The 22,064-nt window shown below is 38.9% G+C and overlaps 1 protein-coding gene across 4 annotated transcripts in view; it reads left to right on the forward strand.

Annotated features, from left to right (window-relative positions):
* ATP7A (ATPase copper transporting alpha) overlaps positions 1-22,064 on the forward strand; it is a 61,947-nt gene that overhangs the window by 34,720 nt on the left and 5,163 nt on the right. For 3 of the 4 annotated variants that reach the window (XM_005291799.5, XM_065556606.1, XM_042851047.2), the window contains 18 exons: positions 1,052-1,798; positions 7,375-7,596; positions 9,423-9,583; positions 11,219-11,380; positions 12,160-12,236; positions 12,455-12,680; positions 13,153-13,386; positions 13,885-13,976; positions 14,360-14,487; positions 14,680-14,834; positions 15,197-15,331; positions 16,475-16,669; positions 16,875-17,057; positions 17,416-17,629; positions 18,620-18,766; positions 19,166-19,308; positions 20,530-20,733; positions 21,648-21,765. In XM_005291799.5, the coding sequence (XP_005291856.2) occupies positions 1,052-1,798; positions 7,375-7,596; positions 9,423-9,583; positions 11,219-11,380; positions 12,160-12,236; positions 12,455-12,680; positions 13,153-13,386; positions 13,885-13,976; positions 14,360-14,487; positions 14,680-14,834; positions 15,197-15,331; positions 16,475-16,669; positions 16,875-17,057; positions 17,416-17,629; positions 18,620-18,766; positions 19,166-19,308; positions 20,530-20,733; positions 21,648-21,765 (3,543 nt within the window). The remainder of the gene's footprint in view (positions 1-1,051; positions 1,799-7,374; positions 7,597-9,422; positions 9,584-11,218; positions 11,381-12,159; positions 12,237-12,454; positions 12,681-13,152; positions 13,387-13,884; positions 13,977-14,359; positions 14,488-14,679; positions 14,835-15,196; positions 15,332-16,474; positions 16,670-16,874; positions 17,058-17,415; positions 17,630-18,619; positions 18,767-19,165; positions 19,309-20,529; positions 20,734-21,647; positions 21,766-22,064) is intronic. The other variant, XM_042851048.2, reaches the window with a different exon arrangement.

Raw genomic sequence — 22,064 nt, forward strand, 5'->3', positions numbered from 1 at the left:
GCTCCAGGCCAATGGGGGCTGCGGGAAGGGCGGCCAGCACATCCCTCGGCCCGCACCGCTTCCCGCAGTCCCCATTGGCCTGGTGCGGCAAACCGCGGCCAGTGGGAGCTGCGATCGGCTGAACCTGCAGACACAGCAGGTAAATAAACTGGCCCGGCCTGCTAGGGGCTTTCTCTGAACAAGCGGCGGACCGGCTTTGAAAACCACTGTTTTAGAGCGCAAGTTAAAATGAGTTTCTAACCGATTCTAGTTTCTAACAGGAGCATTCTAGTCTCTTTCACTTCCCCAGTGACCGAACACTTGTCTACTTTACAAAATCGGTTTACAGTTTGGTACAGTGCATCATCTATGCTCAGGAGACTGCCAGGCCTAAAGACAACAGGATGCAAATTAGTATTGAAGTTCGCTGACAGTGTCATAAAGAAAATAACCCAGTGTCTGACCAGGCTATTGGTCTCACATGAATGCCTTACGTTTTGATTGGGACAGGAGTAATAGTGTTCCTCTTCCTTTCAGAGCTCTAATTATATTTAACTTTTCTTTTCCATCTAACCTTAAATAACTAATAATGGTGTATGTAAGGTAGTGTCGTAAATGGAGATGGCAGAAACACCTAATTAATTGTTTATAACATAAAGAAAATGACTTGGGGGTCTATGATAGAAGAGTTAGTTATTTCTTACATTAATGCTAAACAAACATACTGCTGGGCAAGGCATGAACTTTCTAGGAAAAGGTCAAAAAATGAGGCAACAGGAGATTAAGACTTGTTGCAGTATTAGGCACCAAAGGTAGAAAAACGAGATCACTTTGGGTACAGTTTTCAAAAGTACCCAAGTCCCTTTTTCAGTGATTTAAGCACTTAAGAGCCTAAATCCATCGCATTGACTTTCAGTGAGACTTAGTGATTAAATCACTTTTTGAAAATTTTACCCCATTGACAAGATGCGCTGCTCATAGGACTCTCTATGGTCAGTGATATTTAAATGGAATGTTATGAGGAGGGGATGGGGAGCAAAGACACTAATACATTTTTCTGTTTAATTTTTAGTCTCCCTGGACAATCAGGAAGCTGTTATTGTGTATCAGCCTCATCTAATTACAGCAGAGGAAATCAAAAACCAAATTGAAGCTGCAGGTTTCACAGCATTTATCAAAAAACAGCCCAAACCCATCAAGCTGGGTGTTATTGATGTGGAGCGTTTAAAGAACACCCAAACCAAATGTTCAGAGGGAACGCTTCAAAAAAGTCCAAAGCATATTAATGACTTAAAGGCCATTGTTTTCAGAGTCGATGGCATGCACTGCAATTCGTGTGTCTTAAATATTCAGAGCAGCATATCAGCACTCCCATCTGTAGCAAGCATAGTAGTTTCTTTAGAGAAGAAAACAGCTACTGTAAAGTACGACCCAGATTTCATCAGCGTAGATACCCTGAGAAGAGCCATAGAGGCAGTATCACCAGAGACGTTTAAAGTCAGTCTTCCTGATGAATATGAAAATGTAGAGCTTTTCAATGTACAGATCTCTCCAGTGAAATCTTCTCAGACCTTCTCAGGTGCTTTAAACAACACCAATCAGTCCGTTACTCAAGTTACTGTGATAAATATTGAGGGAATGACTTGTAATTCTTGTGTGCAATCTATTGAGGGAGTCATTTCCCGAAAGCCAGGTGTAAAATCAATATGTGTGTCTCTTGTGAATCATAATGGGACTATAAAATATGACCCTCTCCTAACTTGTCCAGAAAACTTAAGATCTGCAATAGAGGACATGGGATTTGATGCTTCCTTATCAGGTAATGCCAAACTACATTTTTTTGTACTGAGTTTGTATGACTAATTCACTTCCCTTTAGCATATCATACTGCCTAGTATGTACAGAAGTGTGGGGTACAGACTCAACTTGCTGAATGAGGTATTAGCTATATAATTACTTTTCATGCTAATGGGATTGTACATGTGGAGACCCACCCCTATAGTGTTGAGACTCATTTCCTTAGTCCTCTGGATTAATTGAAAATGATTAACTCAAGATGCCTAAGAAAATTTTCCCCTCATTTCATGTCAAGTATTTTGTTGCTGTCTATCTTTAATGAGATGAATATGGGGGATGGGGAGAGTCCTTCGCACTTCACTAACAAAAATGTTGACAAATTGTAGAGAAATTCAGAGAAAACAAAAATGACTCTGTGGCTGAAGGGGAAGGATTAGAAGAGCTCTGTATGAATCACTTGGCAAAACAATGGCTAGTGAGACATAGGTATAACTGTCTACTAGTATCGGAATGGTGTAAACATCCAGGAGAAAAAGGAATTCATTAAATAGCATCTCGTTACTATGGTGATTGGCACCCCTTTATATGTGAAATGGGAAGAGATGTTTGACTAGGAGTAATGATATAAAATTATGGGAGAGAATTTAGGCTGACTATCAGTAAAAAGAGATGCTGCTCAAGGGAAGGGGGTGGAAGCCCCATAGCCTGAATCACTAGGGCTAGATAAAACACTGACAAACATACCATAGGTAACAATTATTCTTCAGAGGTAGGGAGATGAGACTAGATGGCCATCTCTAGTTCCAGTGATTCTTTCAACCAGCTCCTGTGTGTTACTCAAGAGTAAGTCAAGAATATTCTCCAGAAGGAACTGCTACAGGAAGCAATTGCTCATGGTATTGAGAGAGCCTATTTACCCTGCAAAGACTTTCGCGCATGCTTAACTTTACCCATTGTGTGAGGTCAGTGGAACTCTTCACGGTATGTAAAGTTAAACTCATGCATAAGTTTTTGCAAGACTGTGGCTTTAAATGTTTGTCCTGTTTATATTTGGAGTAGTTGTACTCACTGTAGCCATCCATATTTCTGACTTGTGGTGCTCTCTGCCTAAAAAATCTTTTGATATTCTAGGGAATCTTTTCTGTACAGGACTGCTCCCCAACCCCTATAACCTAATCCATCATTTCTATATAGTGTGCAGGAATTAAATTATCCATTGATTCTTGGGAGGAAGGAAATCCTGAATGCTAATTCCATCCCTGCCACTTATTTGCTGTGTGACTTTGGCCACTCCTCTTAACTTCATCTCTTTCACCATTTGTAAAAATGGGGTTAATAATACTAACTCCATCTTCATTAATGTTATACAGCACGTGGAACAAATAAAGTGCTAAATATTATCCTACCATATCTAGGCAATTCCCGCTATATCAAATGCCAGTTTTGTCTTTTAAAGATAAAGTGAGAGAGAGTTGCTATAAATGTTATGCTAAATTGGCAAGGAGTGTGGTTCTGTTACATATCAACAGTCACTATATGACTGTGTCAATAACACATTTACCTGATCAGATTGCAATATGTTAAGTCTGTAGCATCTTTGATCTGGAGTAATGCATAATGCTACTGTTTTAGTTAATGGAGGTCATGTCATGTACCTCTGTAAAATTAGAAGTGGCTATTAATTTTTGTAATGTCTGTTGAAGATTTATTATTATTCGTATTATGGTGATGCCTAGAAACAGCAATCAGTCTTCAGGTCCCAAGTACCAATGCCACATTCTGGGGTGCAGTCCAGACCTGTGAGGGGTTGTCACCCGCTGCCCTGTAATCTTGGGTGCTTCACCATGCTTTGCTCCTGTAGCTCCCAACCTGGGCCTCTTACAAACAGTCTATAAGCATGCAGGTCACATCCTGAGGGTCTGTGTGCTAGACAGCCCTGGTTTAGCAGCTCTAACCCCAGCAATCTGTCTACAGCCCCACTCTGGGTCCCACCAGTCTTGGTTACTACTTGCAGGTTAACCCCAACACACTCTCTGTCCCAGATTTTCCCAAAACCCTGTACTCTGCAATGTCCAGCCCTCTCCTGGACAGTTCAGAGAAATAATATGGTTGGTTTGTTCCTCTAAAGACACAAAATCAAATCACAGCTTATTAACTTAAGTGGGGTAAATACAGCCTTCCCTTTAAATGCAACATAGAGGTGGCTTCTAATAATAATAATAATAATAATAATAAAACAAATTGATTAACAATAGTACATAGGCTAAGTGATGCTAAGTAAAAGGAATAAAGTTAGAAATGATTACAAGCAAATAAAAGTGAAAACACTCATCTAAAAGTCTAAAACTTAATCTAACAAACTACAGGCTTTGTTCAAGATAGTTTATCTCACCAGTTATTTTTCTTCCCAGCCATGGCTGACTTTCCCTCAGGCAGGACGTTTCATAAAAGTACAAGTTCCCTTATCTTTATAGATGAAATATAGGTTTGCCTAAGAAGGTTTCTCACCTATATTCAGTTCCAGAGACTTCAACCCCCTCTTGGTTGAAGGACCCATCTTTCTCAGCTTGCTAGAGCTCTCTTCCCTTTTGTCTGTCTAGTGATGGACGCCAAAGATGGCTTCTGTTCTTGAGCGTTCAATGACCTTGCTTCATGAGGTAGGAAGCCCTTGTATATTCAGCTTGCTATGTTCATCAAGAAGCTGACCTCATGCTGTTCTTCCCTTCCTGTGGGATTCCTATCCCCCATATGTAAATGGGGTTTCCATTGTTTTGATTCTATCATATTTAATTTACATAGGAGATAGGTAAATAACTGCCCCGACTCCTGTCTGGGTGAGAACTGTTCCTTCCCTTGTTCGGCCATACACTTTAAAACATAATATCAATGAGCATTCATAATTCCTTCTATAATGTTTGTCTCGCCTGCTGGAAGTGGCTCATGACTGTGAGTGCCTACTTCAGGGCAGACTGTCAAAAACAAGGCAGATACCCCAACTGATGGCGTGTTCTATAATTAGATTTCACCAGGCCAGTAACAAATGTTAACTCTTGGATCACTGCAACAGTTTTACCATGGAGTAACAAACAGTCCCGTTAGACTCTCCAGTCTATTTTGCTGCTCAGATAAACTGGACTTAGTGATAAACGGTCACTTACGCCAAAAGTCTCACAATATTCAGGTTGCTTCCAGACCCAAGAGTCCAGTCACTTAACCCAGATCAATTGGTACCTTAGATCTTACACCAAAGAAAATGCCAGTAGCCAATCCTGTAATAAATTATGTACAGGTTTATTGACTAGAAAAAGAAACTAGTTTAACTACAGGTTAAAGAAAGCAAAGATATGCATACAAATGAGTTACCATTTAAATCCAAAGAGTGACAGAGTTGTAGTACTGAGCTCTGGTCAAGTGTAGTCTCTTGGTCTATCCAAGGCCGTGATCAAGTGTCTTGATGTTTTTGGTCTTTTGGCCTCGAGATGAAAACCTTGCCTTTGTTTCTGGGACCTTGAAGTGAAAAAATTCTCTAAGTTATATCTGTCAATTCAAAGTGTCTTTCATGGCGGACCCAGGAGGCAGCCCCTGGGGATCTGTGACTTTAGTTTGGTGTCTCTAGCCCAGTCAGAGTTCAAACAGAGCAGAGATGGAAAATTTTCCTACGACTTTGTTTTATTTTCTTCATTTAGCTTTCAAGTCCACAGGACGAGCTTCCTTGACATAACATTTCCAAGGTGCGATAGAGCCACTAACCAATCCTTTGTATTGTGATGTTCCTTGATGGCCATATGATTTTGATAGTCCTTCTAGATGGGCAGTGGGGACAATTTCTGTGCCTGGGTTCAGAGCAAACATGTTCAAAGTTTTATAAAGCAAAATTTACATATTTTCTTATAGCATGGAATACAGACGTTACAAGCGAAATTAATGTGTGCAGCAACTTGCGAGCATTTCATAGAGTCTAAACACATTCTCATAAGACTAATACTTATTTTGAGCAAAACTAATGTACAGGTGAACTGGTCTGATCTCCAGCTACAAGGTTGTCAGTTCTTAGCTAATGTCTGCAGCCTGGGCAAGAGTTGGCATCAGGCTTGCCAGCATCACAATGTTACAACATATATATCACAACGATATTAATCACCAGTGTGTTGTCATTAGCTTTCAGAAAAGATATCACTCTATACACTTTTATAGGTTTCAGAGTAGCAGCCGTGTTAGTCTGTATCCGCAAAAAGAAGAACAGGAGTACTTGTGGCACCTTAGAGACTAACTAATTTATTAGAGCATAAGCTTTCGTGGACTACAGCCCACGATGCATCCGAAGAAGTGGGCTGTAGTCCACGAAAGCTTATGCTCTAATAAATTTGTTAGTCTCTAAGGTGCCACAAGTACTCCTGTTCTTCTTTTTACACTTTTATAGTACAGTAATATTGTATATACTCAGTTAATTCAGTTGCTGATCACTTGAGGCTCAGACCCCCTGCATTTGTAGACCAGTAACTTTTGAAACGGATTCTACTGAAGAGTAAAACCCACACCAGGCGTCTCTATCCTGCTGGGTGTAGATGCCATGCTGTCTTTTCCCCCACTTGTTAATGTAAGTTTTGCTTCTACCCTTGTTAGCTTCATGGGTCTGTTTACCTCAATTTATATATAAGCAGTAAACACATATTCCTTTGTTTAGGATAGACCTGGTTAGCAACTCCCCCTCATATACCTGGTTTGAACAAATTCTAGTTATCATTTCAGCTTATGTCCATAAGTCTTAATACCCACCATGTACATACATGATACAAGATTATTAATGATCAGTGAGTTACCAGTTTTCAAATAATACCTCTTAAGGTATATTTTGTATGAAGATTATTACCATAATGGGTAAGATGTAAATACAACAGTGCTTGGTGTCACAACTAGGGCCGGTCTACATTTAAAACAGTGCAATGGCGCCGCTTCAGTGAAAACGCTACCTACGCTGATGGGAGTGCTTCTCCCGTCCATGTAGGTACTCCCACTCTGCGAGAGGTGGTAGCTATGTCGACGGGAGAAGCCCCCCTGTCAACCTAGCACTGTCTGTACCAGGTCTCAGGTCATTTTAACTGTATTGCTCAAGAAGGTACATTTTTCACACCCTTGAGCAATGTAGTTACACTGACCTAATTTCCTAATATAGACATGGCCTGAGTACTGTTCAGACATATAACAAGGAGTCATTCCTTGCCCCAGAAAGCTCACCATCTACATAACAGACAGGATACAACAAAAGGACAAAAAAGATAAAGATGATGGGGGAGGGTGAGTAAAAAAGGTAATGAAATGAACACAGTTGAGCAGAAAAACAGAAGTCACAGTTTATCAGTTGCCTAACCAGTATCTAAGGGAGTGGTTTCTAGGGATCAGAGCAGAGGTAGGCTTAGTTATTTGACTTAGCACCCACAGAGCAAATACATGCATCTTTCTGATAAGGTGAGTACAATTCTGCTTCTCAGTCAGGAATACTACAGTAATGTGCACTCATGTTACGTTGTGTCCGAGTCATAACTCATTTCAGGGGTTGTTAATAAATTCATGATTTGTGATGTTTTTTCCACCCCCCAGCAAAGACAGAACCATTGGTATTAATAACTCAGCCTTCACTGGAAGTGCCGTTAGATTCTCAGGATAATATGCTTTACAAAACAGCACCGCACTCCAAAGTGTCACCAGTCCATGATGATAAACAGGAGGCAAAGACTCCATCGAAGTGTTACATCCAGGTCACTGGGATGACCTGTGCTTCCTGCGTAGCAAATATTGAGAGAAATTTGAGGAGAGAAGATGGTGAGATATACTTCAGTAAAACCTGTTAAATCTCTAGCCGTGTTTTAGAGATGTCTTTACAGCTGTTGTAGTGGAATTTTAACATGGGGTTAGAGGGAAAAACAACCACTGTTGAATTTTGATTGTTTTACAGTGTACATATTACACACTCTTACTTTATATCCAGTAAAGCATGTGGCCTTGCACACTAACTATATAGCTCCATTGCCACACTTGATAGATTCTACTCTAAATTGCCTTGGCAGGAGTGGAATTATAGCACTCAAAGGATTAAACACATTGTAAAATCAACTTTCAGATTTCTAGGGAGATTAAAACAAAGTTTTATAAGCTGCAGCCCCAAAGCACAAGGGAGAGCATAGAGGGTAACATAAAGTTGAAGCTTCTCATTTCATCAGTACATCACTCCCCTGTGCATTCGGGCTGCAGCTTATAAAACTCTGATCCCCTACTCACTCCTAGGTACATACCCACTGTTTGCTTGTCCCACCCATAGCATGGTATTAATTAGCATTCAGATGTGCAACACATTGACAATGTACAATACAGAGAGTCTCCTGCACTTTGAGCATAAACCAGTTACTGATGTACACAGTGGATCTTTAATCCTTAAAAACTTTGGTCAGTACAAAATGAATTTTCAACTTTTTAGCAGGGCAAGTAATTTCTTTTAAAATGGCACTCATTTCTCCATTCAAATTTTTTTTTTTTTGGTATTCTCTCTATTATTGCCCTCATAGAAGCTAGACAATTGCATTTTGTTTGTTCAGCACACTTAAAACTCTTTCCAGATTTTCAACTCCATGTTAGCTAACTCCCCCCATTATGTAGACCAACTTAACCATACTTTGCCTGCTTTACTTCCTTGTTGTAACCACTTTCTCCCCTTTCCTCCTACCCACCTTGGGTCATCAGTGGGGATGGACCCCAGGGCCCCTGGAACTAAAAGCAATGAGCTGTTACTGTTTGACCTAAAGGACCGTATAGACCTGGTAACTTGGAGGCATTGGCAGACTCATAAAAACTATTTGTGGTCTAGCAAGTAGGGAAGGATAAAGAGCCAAGCTCTTACACTGTTACATGGTCATAAATGTAATTTATAATTATGACCGTAATTCTGTGCTCCCTCTGCTGACAGGATGAGGAGCTCTGCAAGAGCAAATTATTGCAGAGTCAAATAACAATGGCAAATGAAGGCTATACTTAATCAGTTTAAAATAATGTGAAAGTAGGACAAATCTTGGACTATTTGATGCTTTAATCCTTTGGTGCTGTGAGAAATTGGTAGAGAAAATTCTTTCATTCTGTTTTTGACAGGACTGTGTGTTTAGTTCATTTCTCTTTCTCAATCAGTTTATTTCTTACAGAAAAGGCCTGTAGAAGTACAAATACTGGGGAGCCCTAAAACCCTTACTTACAAAGTGTGTTTCTTAAATTTCTTAAAAGGAACTTTGGGGGAAAAAATTGAGGATGTTTTAGAGCGCCCTTAATGTATCATAAACTGGATTTTTTGAAATTAACCAATTTAAATAAGTCGTAAATCGGGCATTCCCCTCTGTTTCCCTCATCTTCCTTTACCTCTAGAATTAAATTCTTCCAGTTCACATGTTCTCTCAGAGCCTACCTTTTGTTGTTTGTTCAGAAAGTGCCCCTGCAGTATTCTGCGTGCAGGCTACCTATTTCACAGTTTTAGTGAATGTGGGTAATTGCTAGCCTCCTGTAATACGGTGATTGAGGTACAATATGTTTACTACACTAAACATGTTTGCACATTGTTCTAATATAATGTTTAATTAACACTGTACTTTCTGGTTGTATATTTCTAGGAATATGTTCTGTGCTTGTTGCTCTAATGGCAGGGAAGGCAGAAGTGAGGTATGACCCTGCTATCATACAGCCATCAGTCATAGCAGATCTAATCCGTGAATTGGGATTTGGAGCTACTGTTATGGAAAACTATGATGGAGATGGAATTCTAGAACTTGTTGTAAGCAGATCATTTTAATAAAACTATATCAATCATTTATAGCTGTTCAAAGTGCATGCGTAATGTTTTTACTTCCTAGAAAACTTTCCATACAGATAGGATTGTCTGATTTAAAGAAAAATAGATATTTGTAAGTGTGTGGCTGCATTTGGCTGTTATCATTAGATCAAATCTGTAGTTAAAAGGACATTGATTAAAAGATAAATTCAAGATTCTGATAAAGAACCTTTAAATAGTACAGAATTTTAAAAATACTTTAAAAATTAAGAGTTCTTATGTTCCTCTGATGTTTATAGGGGACTTACGGGTAGATCTGAGAATAGCAACACAAAACATGATTTTACATAGAGGTCTCTGTCTTAATGGCACCCATTACCAATAGTACTTGAATGCCTCACAATTCTTAATGTATTTATTCTAACAACACTCCTGTGATCTACAGAAATAAAGTTATCCCTGTTTAAAAAGCTTGCCCAAGGTCACACAGGAAGCACCAGGGAACTGAACCTAGGTCTCTTTAATCCCAGACTAGCGTTTTAGTCGATGGACCATCTTTCCTCTCCAGTTGCCTCTTCCCCACCTTCTTCTCCATGCATACTCCTGCTTGCTGCATGTGTCCTCTTCAGTGTCAATTCCAGCTTTGCTGTTACTGGTAAACATACTCTTCCAGAGCTTAGGGATAGAGCATGCATGTGAGCACCCCTAGAGCAAGACTTGAGAATGATGTCCTCATGCTAAGAGTGAGACAGGAAATGTGACTGATCATCAACAAAACAGCTGAAGATAACTTTTCACCCAGTGCAGACCAATGCACAAACACCTTGGTCTACACGAGGAACTGAGTAAAAAGGGGGAAAAAGCTGTTTTCCCCATCTAATCTTTTAATCTTTGTTACAGTAATCTTAAAGATTGTTTTTACCAATAATATGTAGACGGTTTTTAGACGAAAATGCGACTTTAGAATAGAATATCTGCTTCTACAAGGTTAAATGTCAGTGGAAAGCTATGCACAGGTGGGTGAGAAACAAATGCAATAATACATGTCAAATAGCAACAAACCTCCCAAATGTATGGCAAATGTACCTTTTCCCAGTGTATTCGATTCATGCCTTTTATTGAAAGTTTGGAATATTAACAAGGACCCAAAAAGCTGAAATGCTGACCTTTTGTACCACCTCTTCAGTCTTTTTAAAAATTGTATGTTGACTATAAATGGAAAAAGGTAGCATTCAGAATTTTTCTACCTTCTCTGAAGATGTGCAATTTATATGCCTCTACGAGAGACTTTGTTATTGCAATTGATTTGATAAGAAGTTGCTCATATACTATGGTGATAGGCAGCAGAATAAAACCTAAAGATAGATAAATATTACAAACTATATGTGGATTTGCTAACCTAAACATTATGCAAAGATCAAGCCACAGTGCCACCTGCTGGTCAGATGGCTGCATATTCCAAAAGGTTTTTTTTTGGTTTTTGTTATATCATCTAGGGATGCTATAACTCAGATAACAAAAGCAGTTTATGGTTTCCTAATTTTTCTCAGATTCTCTGTAATAAATGAAAAAGTATTCACTAATATTTTAAAAAATCAGTCTTTGGTTTTGATAACAGGAAGAATTTGTGTTTAACAGGTCAGAGGAATGACATGTGCCTCATGTGTACATAAAATAGAATCCACCCTTATGAAGACTAAAGGTGTATTATACAGCTCAGTGGCTCTTGCAACCAACAAAGCACACATTAAATATGATCCTGAGATTGTTGGTCCTCGAGGCATTATACAAACAGTAAAGGTAAGTGCTTAGGTGGTATTAAACTGTTTCATTGGGCCACTGAAAATCTTGTAGAATATCCACTATGCTTCCCAGAGTTCTAAACCCTGGAATATAAGAACTTTTGGTATGTAATGGTTATGGAACAGAGGTACATCAAGGCCAAAATCCTGTCCTCTTTCTCTTCCATCCACCCTTCTCACCATCAGTGTAGAGAAGTCAACATACAGAACAGGTGTTCTGGCAGTAAGGGAAACTCCATATGCCAGCAGAACAGTACTCCTTGGTGACTTTGTCCAGGCCTTGCAAGGAAATGCTGAAAGAGCATTTTAGAACAAGTTGAAGCCTAAATCTAACAGCTATTTCTGAGGTACCTTTTGACATGGAAAGTGAAAGAATGACCTTATAAATATGCTAATGAAGCAAGCTGAATGCATGGCCTGCTCCACCAGATAACCTACAAATATCTCTATACAGCACAAGATGTCTTTAAAAAAAGTAGAAATTAGTTTTATATTGCCCACATCTGTATGTTTCAATTGTCTGTGCCAGCGGGCAAATTCCTTTTTCTAGATGGCAGGGAATGGCTTTTGTGTTCTGTAGAGCAGTTAGCATGGTATAAATTGTGGAAATAGAATATCACAGGTGATATTTACTTGCCTGGACAAAGAAGTACAGCTAAAAGTATTTTCTCTGTGTTCAGTATTGATGACTTCCTGCAAATCAAGATGAAAGTGTATCTTTTGTGGTGTTAATTCTCTGTATGGTAAAATCAAATCCTTGATACATTTCTCATCTAGGATTTAGGTTTTGATACTTCTTTAATCAAGAAGGACAGATCTGCTAGCCATCTAGACCACAAACAGGAAATAAGGCAGTAAGTATTATTGAGCCTGTTTTAAATTCTATTTAAATGTTCATCTGATTCTTCTTTTAAAATTTGAGGCTGTTTTTGAACCAGAAGTGAAGTCTTCACAAATTACTTTGTTGGTCTCTGCAGACATTGTAGCTAAAATGTTATCTGTGTGATGATTAATTATCTGTTACTTGCAAAACAAGTCAGACTTTCATTATTATTTTTTTTCCTTATCTAAGATGGAAAAGATCTTTTCTTGTGAGTCTCTTTTTCTGCATTCCTGTAATGGCGCTGATGATTTACATGATGATTATGGATAGTCATCTCGCACATGTTCACCAGCATCGCAACATGAGCAAGGAGGAAATGGAGGCCTATCACTCTTCTATGTTCTTGGAGCGTCAGGTCCTGCCAGGATTGTCTGTAATGAACTTGCTGTCTTTTTTATTGTGTGTCCCTGTTCAGGTAAATAAAAACATGGTGACTTTCAGTTTGCTGTCATTAGAAGTTCACAAATTGAAATTGTCTTTTTATAATGGAATGTTAAAAATATTAAGCACAAAAGATCACTTTGTGAATTACAGTTGATTCAAAATGCTTATTGAAACTGTTATGGGGCCTGCTTTCGTTGAAATCCATAGGTGTTTTGACTTCAGTGGGAGCAGGATTGGATCCATCATCTTCTGTATTTTAGCATTGTAATTATTAGTCTTTTTTTTTTAATTTGAGTTCCCTTGATTTGCAGTAGACTAATTAAATGTATGTTCTTCATATCTATTGAAATATTAATGTTTAAACTTTTAAACCTGAACTTTAAAAAAGGACATACAGAAAAGAATCCTGCACCTCTCACTTTCAATAAAGTAGCTTTAGAGCAGTAATTTTTGCATTTGTATTTTTGAGTAAAGTACCATTGTGGTTGTTGTTGTTGTTACAGTTATTTGGGGGCTGGTACTTCTACATTCAAGCATACAAAGCACTGAAGCATAAAACTGCTAACATGGATGTGCTGATTGTTTTGGCAACCACCATTGCATTTGTCTACTCCTTCGTTATTCTTCTAGTTGCAATGGCTGAAAAAGCAAAAGTGAATCCTGTGACCTTCTTTGACACACCTCCTATGCTATTTGTGTTCATTGCATTGGGCCGATGGTTAGAGCATATGGCAAAGGTAAAGCAAAATAAAAGTACCTGCTCGTATGTTTGAACATGAAATAAAATACTATAAAATGTTCCAGACAGTTGGCACTGGAAAGAATGAAAGATTAACTTTTTAGTGAGATACAGAGGAAATACTTAGCAAGCAAAATCACAGCTTGTAAGAAAACAGAAGCAAGATTAAACTTTGTATTTTTATAAATCGTTATTTGGTGTAAAGTGTCACATCTACAAATTGCAGGAAACTACATGGGTGTAGTTATAGGGTGCACATGTTTTAAAATGAAATCACATGGGAAAGTGTGATCCTGATTGCTTATCATTTGTTCATGTTGCAAAACGATTTTCAGCAATTTTGAAAACTATTTAAAATGTCAATTTTATTTTTTCTAGTCAGTTTGCAAGAAGTATTTGTTTTAAAGGGTCAATTGTATTGCATGTAGCTGTTTAGCCTGTGATTATTTTTTGTCAATAGCGTGATCAAAGACAAATGTGTAAATTCATATTCTAGGGTAAAACATCGGAAGCCCTTTCAAGACTAATTTCACTACAAGCTACAGAAGCAACTCTTGTTAACCTAGGACCAGACAACGTTCTTTTGAGGTATTTCACTTTGTCCTTCCTTTCTTTTCTTTGTTTTTGAACTAACACTTTTACCTTGCTGAAGATGTGCACAACAAGTAACTTGTTCAACTTAAGAGAATTTGCCAGATGTAACATTAAAATGTAATAAAATTGATACCATTCTGATATGCCATAGTGCAACCTTGCTAATTTGTGCTTTGAAATTGAACGGATTTTCTGAATTGGCAAGTATACAAAAACAAACAAGTAATAAAACAAGGATAAAGCATCACAAAATGCCCTTTTTCAATTAGCAATGTATGAATTGGTGAGATTCTGCTGTATATAATGCTGAAAAGTGCTTTTTGACTTGGTAACATCACTAGCCATGTTTTATTAAATGTACTGTACTCCCTTCTCAGTGAAGATCAGGTTGACGTTGAACTGGTTCAACGGGGTGATGTTGTCAAAGTAGTTCCAGGAGGCAAATTCCCAGTTGATGGCCGTGTTATTGAAGGACAGTCTATGGTAGATGAGTCCCTCATCACAGGTAAGCTGTTTGCTTTTTAAAAAAATTTAAAATATTTATTTGTATCAAATATTTATGAACAAGGGAGATTAAAGTTCACTAATTTGCTTGTTTGTTTTCTAATGGTATGTTAGGACTAGGTAGCAGTTGGAAAAATAACACTGTCAAAATCAGAATTTACCACCCTAATGTCTGCTATTGGCCTTTATGTAGGTGAAGCAATGCCTGTGGCTAAAAAACCTGGCAGTACGGTTATTGCCGGTTCTATTAATCAGAATGGGTCACTGCTGATCTCTGCAACTCACGTCGGAGCTGATACAACTCTCTCTCAGATTGTCAAACTTGTGGAGGAGGCACAAACCTCAAAGGTACTTTCACTGAATAGTGGCGTTGATTTAAACTATTAGTTTCTGCCTCTTCATTTAGGCCTCTATTCAGCAAATTGCATAAAGCTTAGAGTCTTTTAAACCTCAGCATAAGTCTTAAAATCTAGACACCAAGCAATCTCGACATATCAGTCAGAGAAACTTTGAACTCAAAACCTTCAAAGTTCTGAGTCTCTTAATTCTCTAAAGTCATGTCAAAATGTCAAAACTATTGAGAGACTATCTAGATTTTATTAGAAGTATTTGTTGAATATGCTGAGTACTCTGTTTATACTGGTGCTTTAAAGCATGGAAAAGTGTATCATGTGATCAGAATTGATGTTTATGTATTTTCTCCCCCGTAGGCTCCAATCCAGCAATTTGCAGACAAACTTAGTGGCTATTTTGTTCCTTTTATTGTGGCTATCTCTGTGGTTACCCTTTTTGCTTGGATTGTAATTGGATTTGTCAATTTTGAAATTGTGGAAACATATTTTCAAGTAAGTGACTCTCTTAAATGTTATTAAATAATAGGTATAATAGAGGTCTGTTTGACTGCAACAGTTCCATCCTAGAATATCCTCACAGTCACTTGTCTAGTATATTGTTCACATGCTGCAATGTTTTTCTATATTTTTGCTTATGAAAGGAAAACTGCAAAGTCATATAGCATGTGATAGTTAACTAAGTCTTTACAAAATATTTAAAACTACTTAGAAAGCAGTTACTAGACATCCTTGCCACTGTTCATCTCCATTCAACCATAGGGATATTGTTTGAGTATAGGCTGCTGTCTTACTAGTACTACTTAGCAATGGCTCTGTCTGATACAAATTAGGACTGAAAGTATCAACTTCACTACTAAACAGACTCAGAAATGGGAACTTTATTTTGAAAAAGTATTGAACTTACAAACCTGAATGAGTTCAATGATTAACAAAAATACCTGTTTTATATTAAACTAATTATTAACTGTTTAAAACAAACAAAACAGTAACTTGACATTACAAAAACCTTGAAACTTTCCAATTTCCTTTCCTCTGGGAAAGATGATCTCTTCAATCTAGGTCCCAATTCTGCATCAGGATCTCCTGGCACAGCCCCAATGGAGAATCCAGCTTGAAGTCAATAGACTTTACACACTGGTGGATCTCATTTATAGGACTGGGGCCCATCATTTATAGGACTTTGCACCATCAGACAGTTACGATGGCAGTTTCTTGCTTGATTATTTTTTTCTGACAGAGGATGCAAGTGAAGATTCTAGTGGAGCGTATTTATCGGGCATGACTCTAATAATTACATATGGTGATTATTGTTTATTATGGTCCAGTTTAAGGGAGTCTCATGGCTTATATTCTTTAGTTTGAGTAAATAAATAGAATGAGGCAGGGGTCTTATGAGTAAAATATAGCATGTAATAGGTGTATGCACTACAGGACAGAATAAGGTTGTGTGGGCAATCAGAATTCTGGTACTTCCTAACTTTTGAGCGCTTTACTTTTCAACTTAAAAATCTATGTTTGAAGAATATTATTGTATGTAATTACAAATATGCCTTTGTGACTAAGAAAATATATAGTTGAATACATGGTTTACAATGTTCCTTATTCTGTTACTAAAACGTGTTTCTGTGTCCACAGGGTTACAATAAGAGCATTTCCAAAACCGAAGTAATAATCCGCTTTGCTTTCCAAGCCGCCATCACAGTTTTGTGCATTGCCTGTCCTTGTTCATTGGGATTAGCAACCCCAACAGCTGTGATGGTGGGTACTGGGGTAGGAGCTCAGAATGGCATATTGATCAAAGGTGGAGAGCCACTAGAGATGGCTCATAAGGTAAAAAATTTAATTTATTTTTCCAAGGCTTTAATTTATAGTAGGACTCTACATGCCAATATTCTACATTTGTTTCCAAACACAGAAGTTATCACCACATGTTGTCTGTAGGTGGCCAGGTAGTAACTTTGGACAGTAACTTTGCATCTGAGTGATTCTGCAGTAAGACCTTCTTGCAACAATGAAGTTTTCTGTTTTGCTGCAGGTAAAGGTGGTGGTATTTGATAAAACAGGAACCATTACCCATGGAACTCCAGTAGTGATGCAGGTGAAGATTCTAGTGGAGGATAACCAGATGCCACGTAATAAGATTTTGGCAATAGTGGGGACTGCTGAGAGTAACAGTGAACACCCTCTGGGGACAGCAATAACAAAATACTGCAAGAAGGTATGGTACTGAGATTCTTTTAGATGGGCAGAATATTTTGCAGTGATAGAGATCCTCTCCTGTAGAGCTTTGTCTCAATATTGTGTGTGCATCTGTGAATAACCTTGCACTGACTAGAAAGTGGTTGGCTTACTGAAGTGGCCTTTTACTTGGAGAGTTCTGAAAGTTGAAAATTATGAAGGCATGTGAGTGATTTAGTACTGTTTACACTAGAGCCTGACACTTAAAATGCAATCATCAAAACACAAGTTTATCTGCTTATGTTCTAGATTTGGGTTTGGGTGTAATTTACTGTCCGCATTCTTATAAATGCAAGTGGTTCTGTATTTTTCAGAAAATGTTTGACCTTTTCTCTTAGGAACTGGACTCAGAAACCCTTGGAACCTGTACAGATTTTCAGGTAGTAGCAGGCTGTGGCATTAGCTGTAAAGTCACCAATATTGAAGCATTGCTGTACAGGAGGAACGAGAAGGTTGAAGAAAATAATATTAAGAATATGACACTCATAAAAGTTGATGAGAACTTTGAGGAGTCAATGCAACCTGCCTTGATTATTGATGCCCAGTTGCCAAGTAAGCTGACACATGTGTGTAAAATAAAATGTGTGCCAAGAATGATGATCTGGTTTTGTCTGACTTTTGTTGAGGATGCTGGGGGAAGAGGCTGCCATGGGTCACTAACCTTTCCCATCTGGAAAACCGGGTCTGCAACCTCCTGGAGGCACAAAGGAGTTGCTTTTTACTTAATTTAATAGCTATGTATTTTATTCATCTGTGGAATGGGCAGGAGCGGCGCCAGGGTTTTTGGGGCCCTAGGCAGGGGTCCTTCCGCGCTCCTGGTGGTTGTCGGCAATTCTGCGGCAGGGGGGTCCTTCCGTGCTCCCGGTCTTCGGGGCACTTCGGCGGCGGGTTCTGGAGCAAGTGAAGGACTCGCCGCAGAATTGCCGCCGAAGATCTGGAGCGCGGCAGGACCCCCCGCCGCTGAATTGCCGCCCCCCCCAAATCCTGGTGCCCTAGGCAACCGCCTAGGTTGCCTAAATGGAAGCGACGGCCCTGGGAATGGGGTAATTGAAGCTTGCGTATCTCTAAAGGACATGGGCTAAAAGGAGCTCTGTTAAAATGGGACACAGAGATTTTCAAATTCTGTGCTAAAGGTAATTCGTGTCAGAACTGGAAATAGAACACTGGAGTCCGCTCCCACTGCCCTTCTGTGTTCTCTTTAAAACTGTGCTACTACCCAAAATCTTCATGTAACTTACACTATTGACCAGTCTTTGCTCAAAAGAGGCTCAACTCATGACTTTCATGTGTAGTAGAGCTCAGAGAGAGGAAATTTACGCAGTGTTGTCCCATGTTAGAACTGTAGGTCCAAGTAAATGCTAGCAGCCTCTTATTGCAGAACAGCTAAAACGTTTGTGGGGTGGGTAAGAAGAAAACTGTTCCTAAACATTATTTAGATTTTGGATAATGATGCCACTAATCTGTTTGAGCACCCTATGAACTCTTGTCTGGATTAACTTGAATGTATCCACATGATGGTAGGATTATATTTTCTTCCTACAGCTACCTTGAATCATCAAAAGTATTCTGTTCTCATTGGAAACCGGGAATGGATGAATAGAAATGGCCTTCTTCTTAAAAGCAATATTGATAATGCCATGATTGAACACGAACGTAGAGGTTGCACTGCAGTCCTTGTAGCTGTTGATGGTAAGATTGTTGTCCCTTTTCTGTGTTCTTGGGTTTGACTTGTGAGCATTTAAATAGAAAGCGATGAGGGAAACAATTGACCCTGAAACTATAATCTGGATGATTATTATTAATAATAACAAGTATTAATACCTTGTGCTTGTATAGAATCATGTGACCACAAATGAGTTTCTAGCTTTCAAGTTTTTGTAACATTTTGAAAGGTAGAGCCTTGTCCAGCTCTCCTCTACTGCACAGATGTTTGGGCATACTACAAGGACTTTTAAGGGTTAGGAGACTCATGAAGAAAAAGAGGGGATCCTTTGGGCTCTGAGAGGGTCTTTTAGGACCCATTTCCTGCTAAAGGTGGGGAAAGGAACTTTAATAGGAACACATTCATTTTCATGCTGTCTGTATTAGGAGTGCTGTGTGGCTTGATAGCTATTGCTGATACAGTGAAACCTGAAGCTGAATTGGCAGTCCACATTTTGAAGACTATGGGTTTAGAAGTTGTTCTAATGACTGGAGACAACAGTAAAACAGCGAGATATATTGCCTCTGAGGTAAGTTGCTGAATATCTAATTGACTTACAATTTTCTTCATGGTATTCTCCCCACCCTCCTAATGAACTCTGTTATGCTCTACTCCAGAGGGAGGGAATATCTCCTCTCATGTTTAAGTGCCCCCCTGGCTGATACATAGCAAAATTGGTTGCCGGTGAAAAGTGCCAACAGTGGGAAAAAAATCTAAGCTGTTAGTAACTAGTTCAGAAACACTTGTAGGTTTTTTGTAAGCAGCTATAATTCTGACTTCAGTGTATTGCACTTCTTACATCAGATTTGGACCAGGACTTTTAGCCTGATGATGTTCCTTTTTAACCCTCATAGTGCATAATTAAATCAGTTTATTTTTGAATGATCCTCAAGCAATTATCTATTTAAGTATCTCTACTTAAATAGCTGGTATAAAAATACATTGATCTTTGGAGTAAGATTACTCTTGAAGATATAAAAATCTGGATCTCTTTGTATCAGAGGAGTAGCCGTGTTAGTCTGAATCTGTAAAAAGCAACAGAGGGTCCTGTGGCACCTTTAAGAGTAACAGAAGTATTGGAGCATAAGCTTTCGTGGGTGAATGCCCACTTCATCAGACGCAAGTAATGGAAATTTCCAGAGGCAGGTATAAATCTCGTTATCTCCATACTGATTTATACCTGCCTCTGGAAATTTCCATTACTTGCGTCTGATGAAGTGGGCATTCACCCACGAAAGCTTATGCTCCAATACTTCTGTTAGTCTTAAAGGTGCCATAGATCTCTTTGGTTTCTTTGAGTTGTTATAGCAGTTAGTGTCTTCTCAGCAGTATGTACATTCTCTGCTGAAAGGATGAATTAGGACTGTTTCCTGCTTTATATAGTATCTTCCTATTTACTTTTTAAATTTCAGTTTTTTTAACAGAATTGGTCTCCCTTTGCTAATCCAGTAATCACAATTATTACCTTTCTTGCTAAAATCAAGTCACATCCCTAAAATAGACTAGGCTTTCTCTCATGCCAGTGACCGCATTGGGGAAATGATAAAATAGTGTGGCAGTGGGAAAAAAATAGTCTGCAGTGTGGTATGGTACTTAAAGTGAAATTGAATTGTAGTTGGTTCACTGTTCACTCAAAGGGATACTGTCTGCTCCTCACCAGAGAGAATAGAAAGCATATACATTCAGAGACAGAATCTTGGACAGCACATGGAAAAGTTGTAATATGGTTTTGTTCTTTCTCTTCCTTTAGGTTGGCATCACCAAAGTGTTTGCTGAGGTTCTTCCCTCACACAAGGTAGCCAAAGTGAAACAGTTACAAGAAGAGGGCAAGCGAGTGGCAATGGTGGGAGACGGTATCAATGATTCCCCCGCTCTTGCCATGGCTAATGTTGGAATTGCAATTGGCACAGGCACTGATGTAGCCATTGAGGCAGCAGATGTTGTTTTAATTAGGGTAAGTAATGGAACTAAGCTTGTTTCGTTAAAGAAACATGGGTGGGGCATGCCAGAGACCGTGAAGTGAAAGCCATTGTTGGGACCTGTGCTCAGTCCCTCACTCTGACACTGGCCTGATTGGGACAACTGCAGAGATGATGTGCTCCATCCCTACAGACCAATGGAAGTGGAGCAGGGAGGAAACTATCTTTCTCTGACTCCTGAGGGTGTGATGTTCATTGGCTCTTGAAGGAAGCTGCAGCCAGCTTTCTTTTGCTGGATGTATTGTGGCAACAGTGCCAAGTTTGAGGATGGGTAAAGGAGAGGGAATGAGGGTTTTTGGAAGGATGCTATAACACCTAGAATCTGGTGATCATGTCTTCCTGCAGGCTAAGTTGCACTTAAGAATGAATTTTCACAGCCTGGTTATAAATGCCTAAAAAACAGAGTTCGATAGGAACCCTGACAAGTGATTGTAGCAACACTAACGTTGCTGTAAACATATTATTTATTTGTTTTGCATCAGTGCCCAGGGACTCCAAAAGCTTATTGTGTTGGGCACTGCACAAACATAAAATAGAGGAAGGACTGACAAGCTAAAAACACCTACTAGAGAGACACTTGCATCTTTTGGGGGAGGGATAGCTCAGTGGTTTGAGCATTGACCTTTTTTAGCAGGGTTGTGAATTCAGTCCTTGAGGGGGCCACTTAGGGATCTGGGGCAAAAATCAGTACTTGGTCCTGCTAGTGAAGGCAGGGGGCTGGACTTGATGACCTTTCGGGGTCCCTGCCACTTCTATGAGATAGATATATCTACATATATTTTAGAAATGCTCAGTGCACAGTATTTAGCTTTGAAAACAGTAATATGATAACATTTCATATGTGACATTAGTTTTCTTTGACTTTTCCTATAAACACTTTAATTTGCAGAACGATTTGTTAGATGTGGTGGCAAGTATAGATTTATCAAGGAAAACCGTCAGAACAATCCGGTTCAACTTTGTCTTTGCTCTAATTTATAATCTCGTGGGAATTCCTGTTGCTGCTGGTACGTGAGTGTTCTGTTGTTGTACTGACATGCTTTTTTAATAGATGATTGCAGTGTTTTTTCTTCATAAAATGGTACCCATCGTTCTTGTCTGTGACTGGTTATCAATACAAGTTCTTTATCTTTAGAGAGGATGGTGGTGGAGTAGCAGGAAACTATCCCCTATTATGATATGGTCTGTACATCAACATATATTTAAGAGAAACATTTTGTTGAATGAGGTGTGAAAACCCATGGTTTTGACTCCATTAAGAGAATCCTTTACTGCAGGGAAAACAAGCTATGTCTACACTTGAACT

Source organism: Chrysemys picta, chromosome 9 (assembly GCF_011386835.1).
Source record: "Chrysemys picta bellii isolate R12L10 chromosome 9, ASM1138683v2, whole genome shotgun sequence".
Lineage (NCBI taxonomy): Eukaryota > Metazoa > Chordata > Testudines > Emydidae > Chrysemys > Chrysemys picta.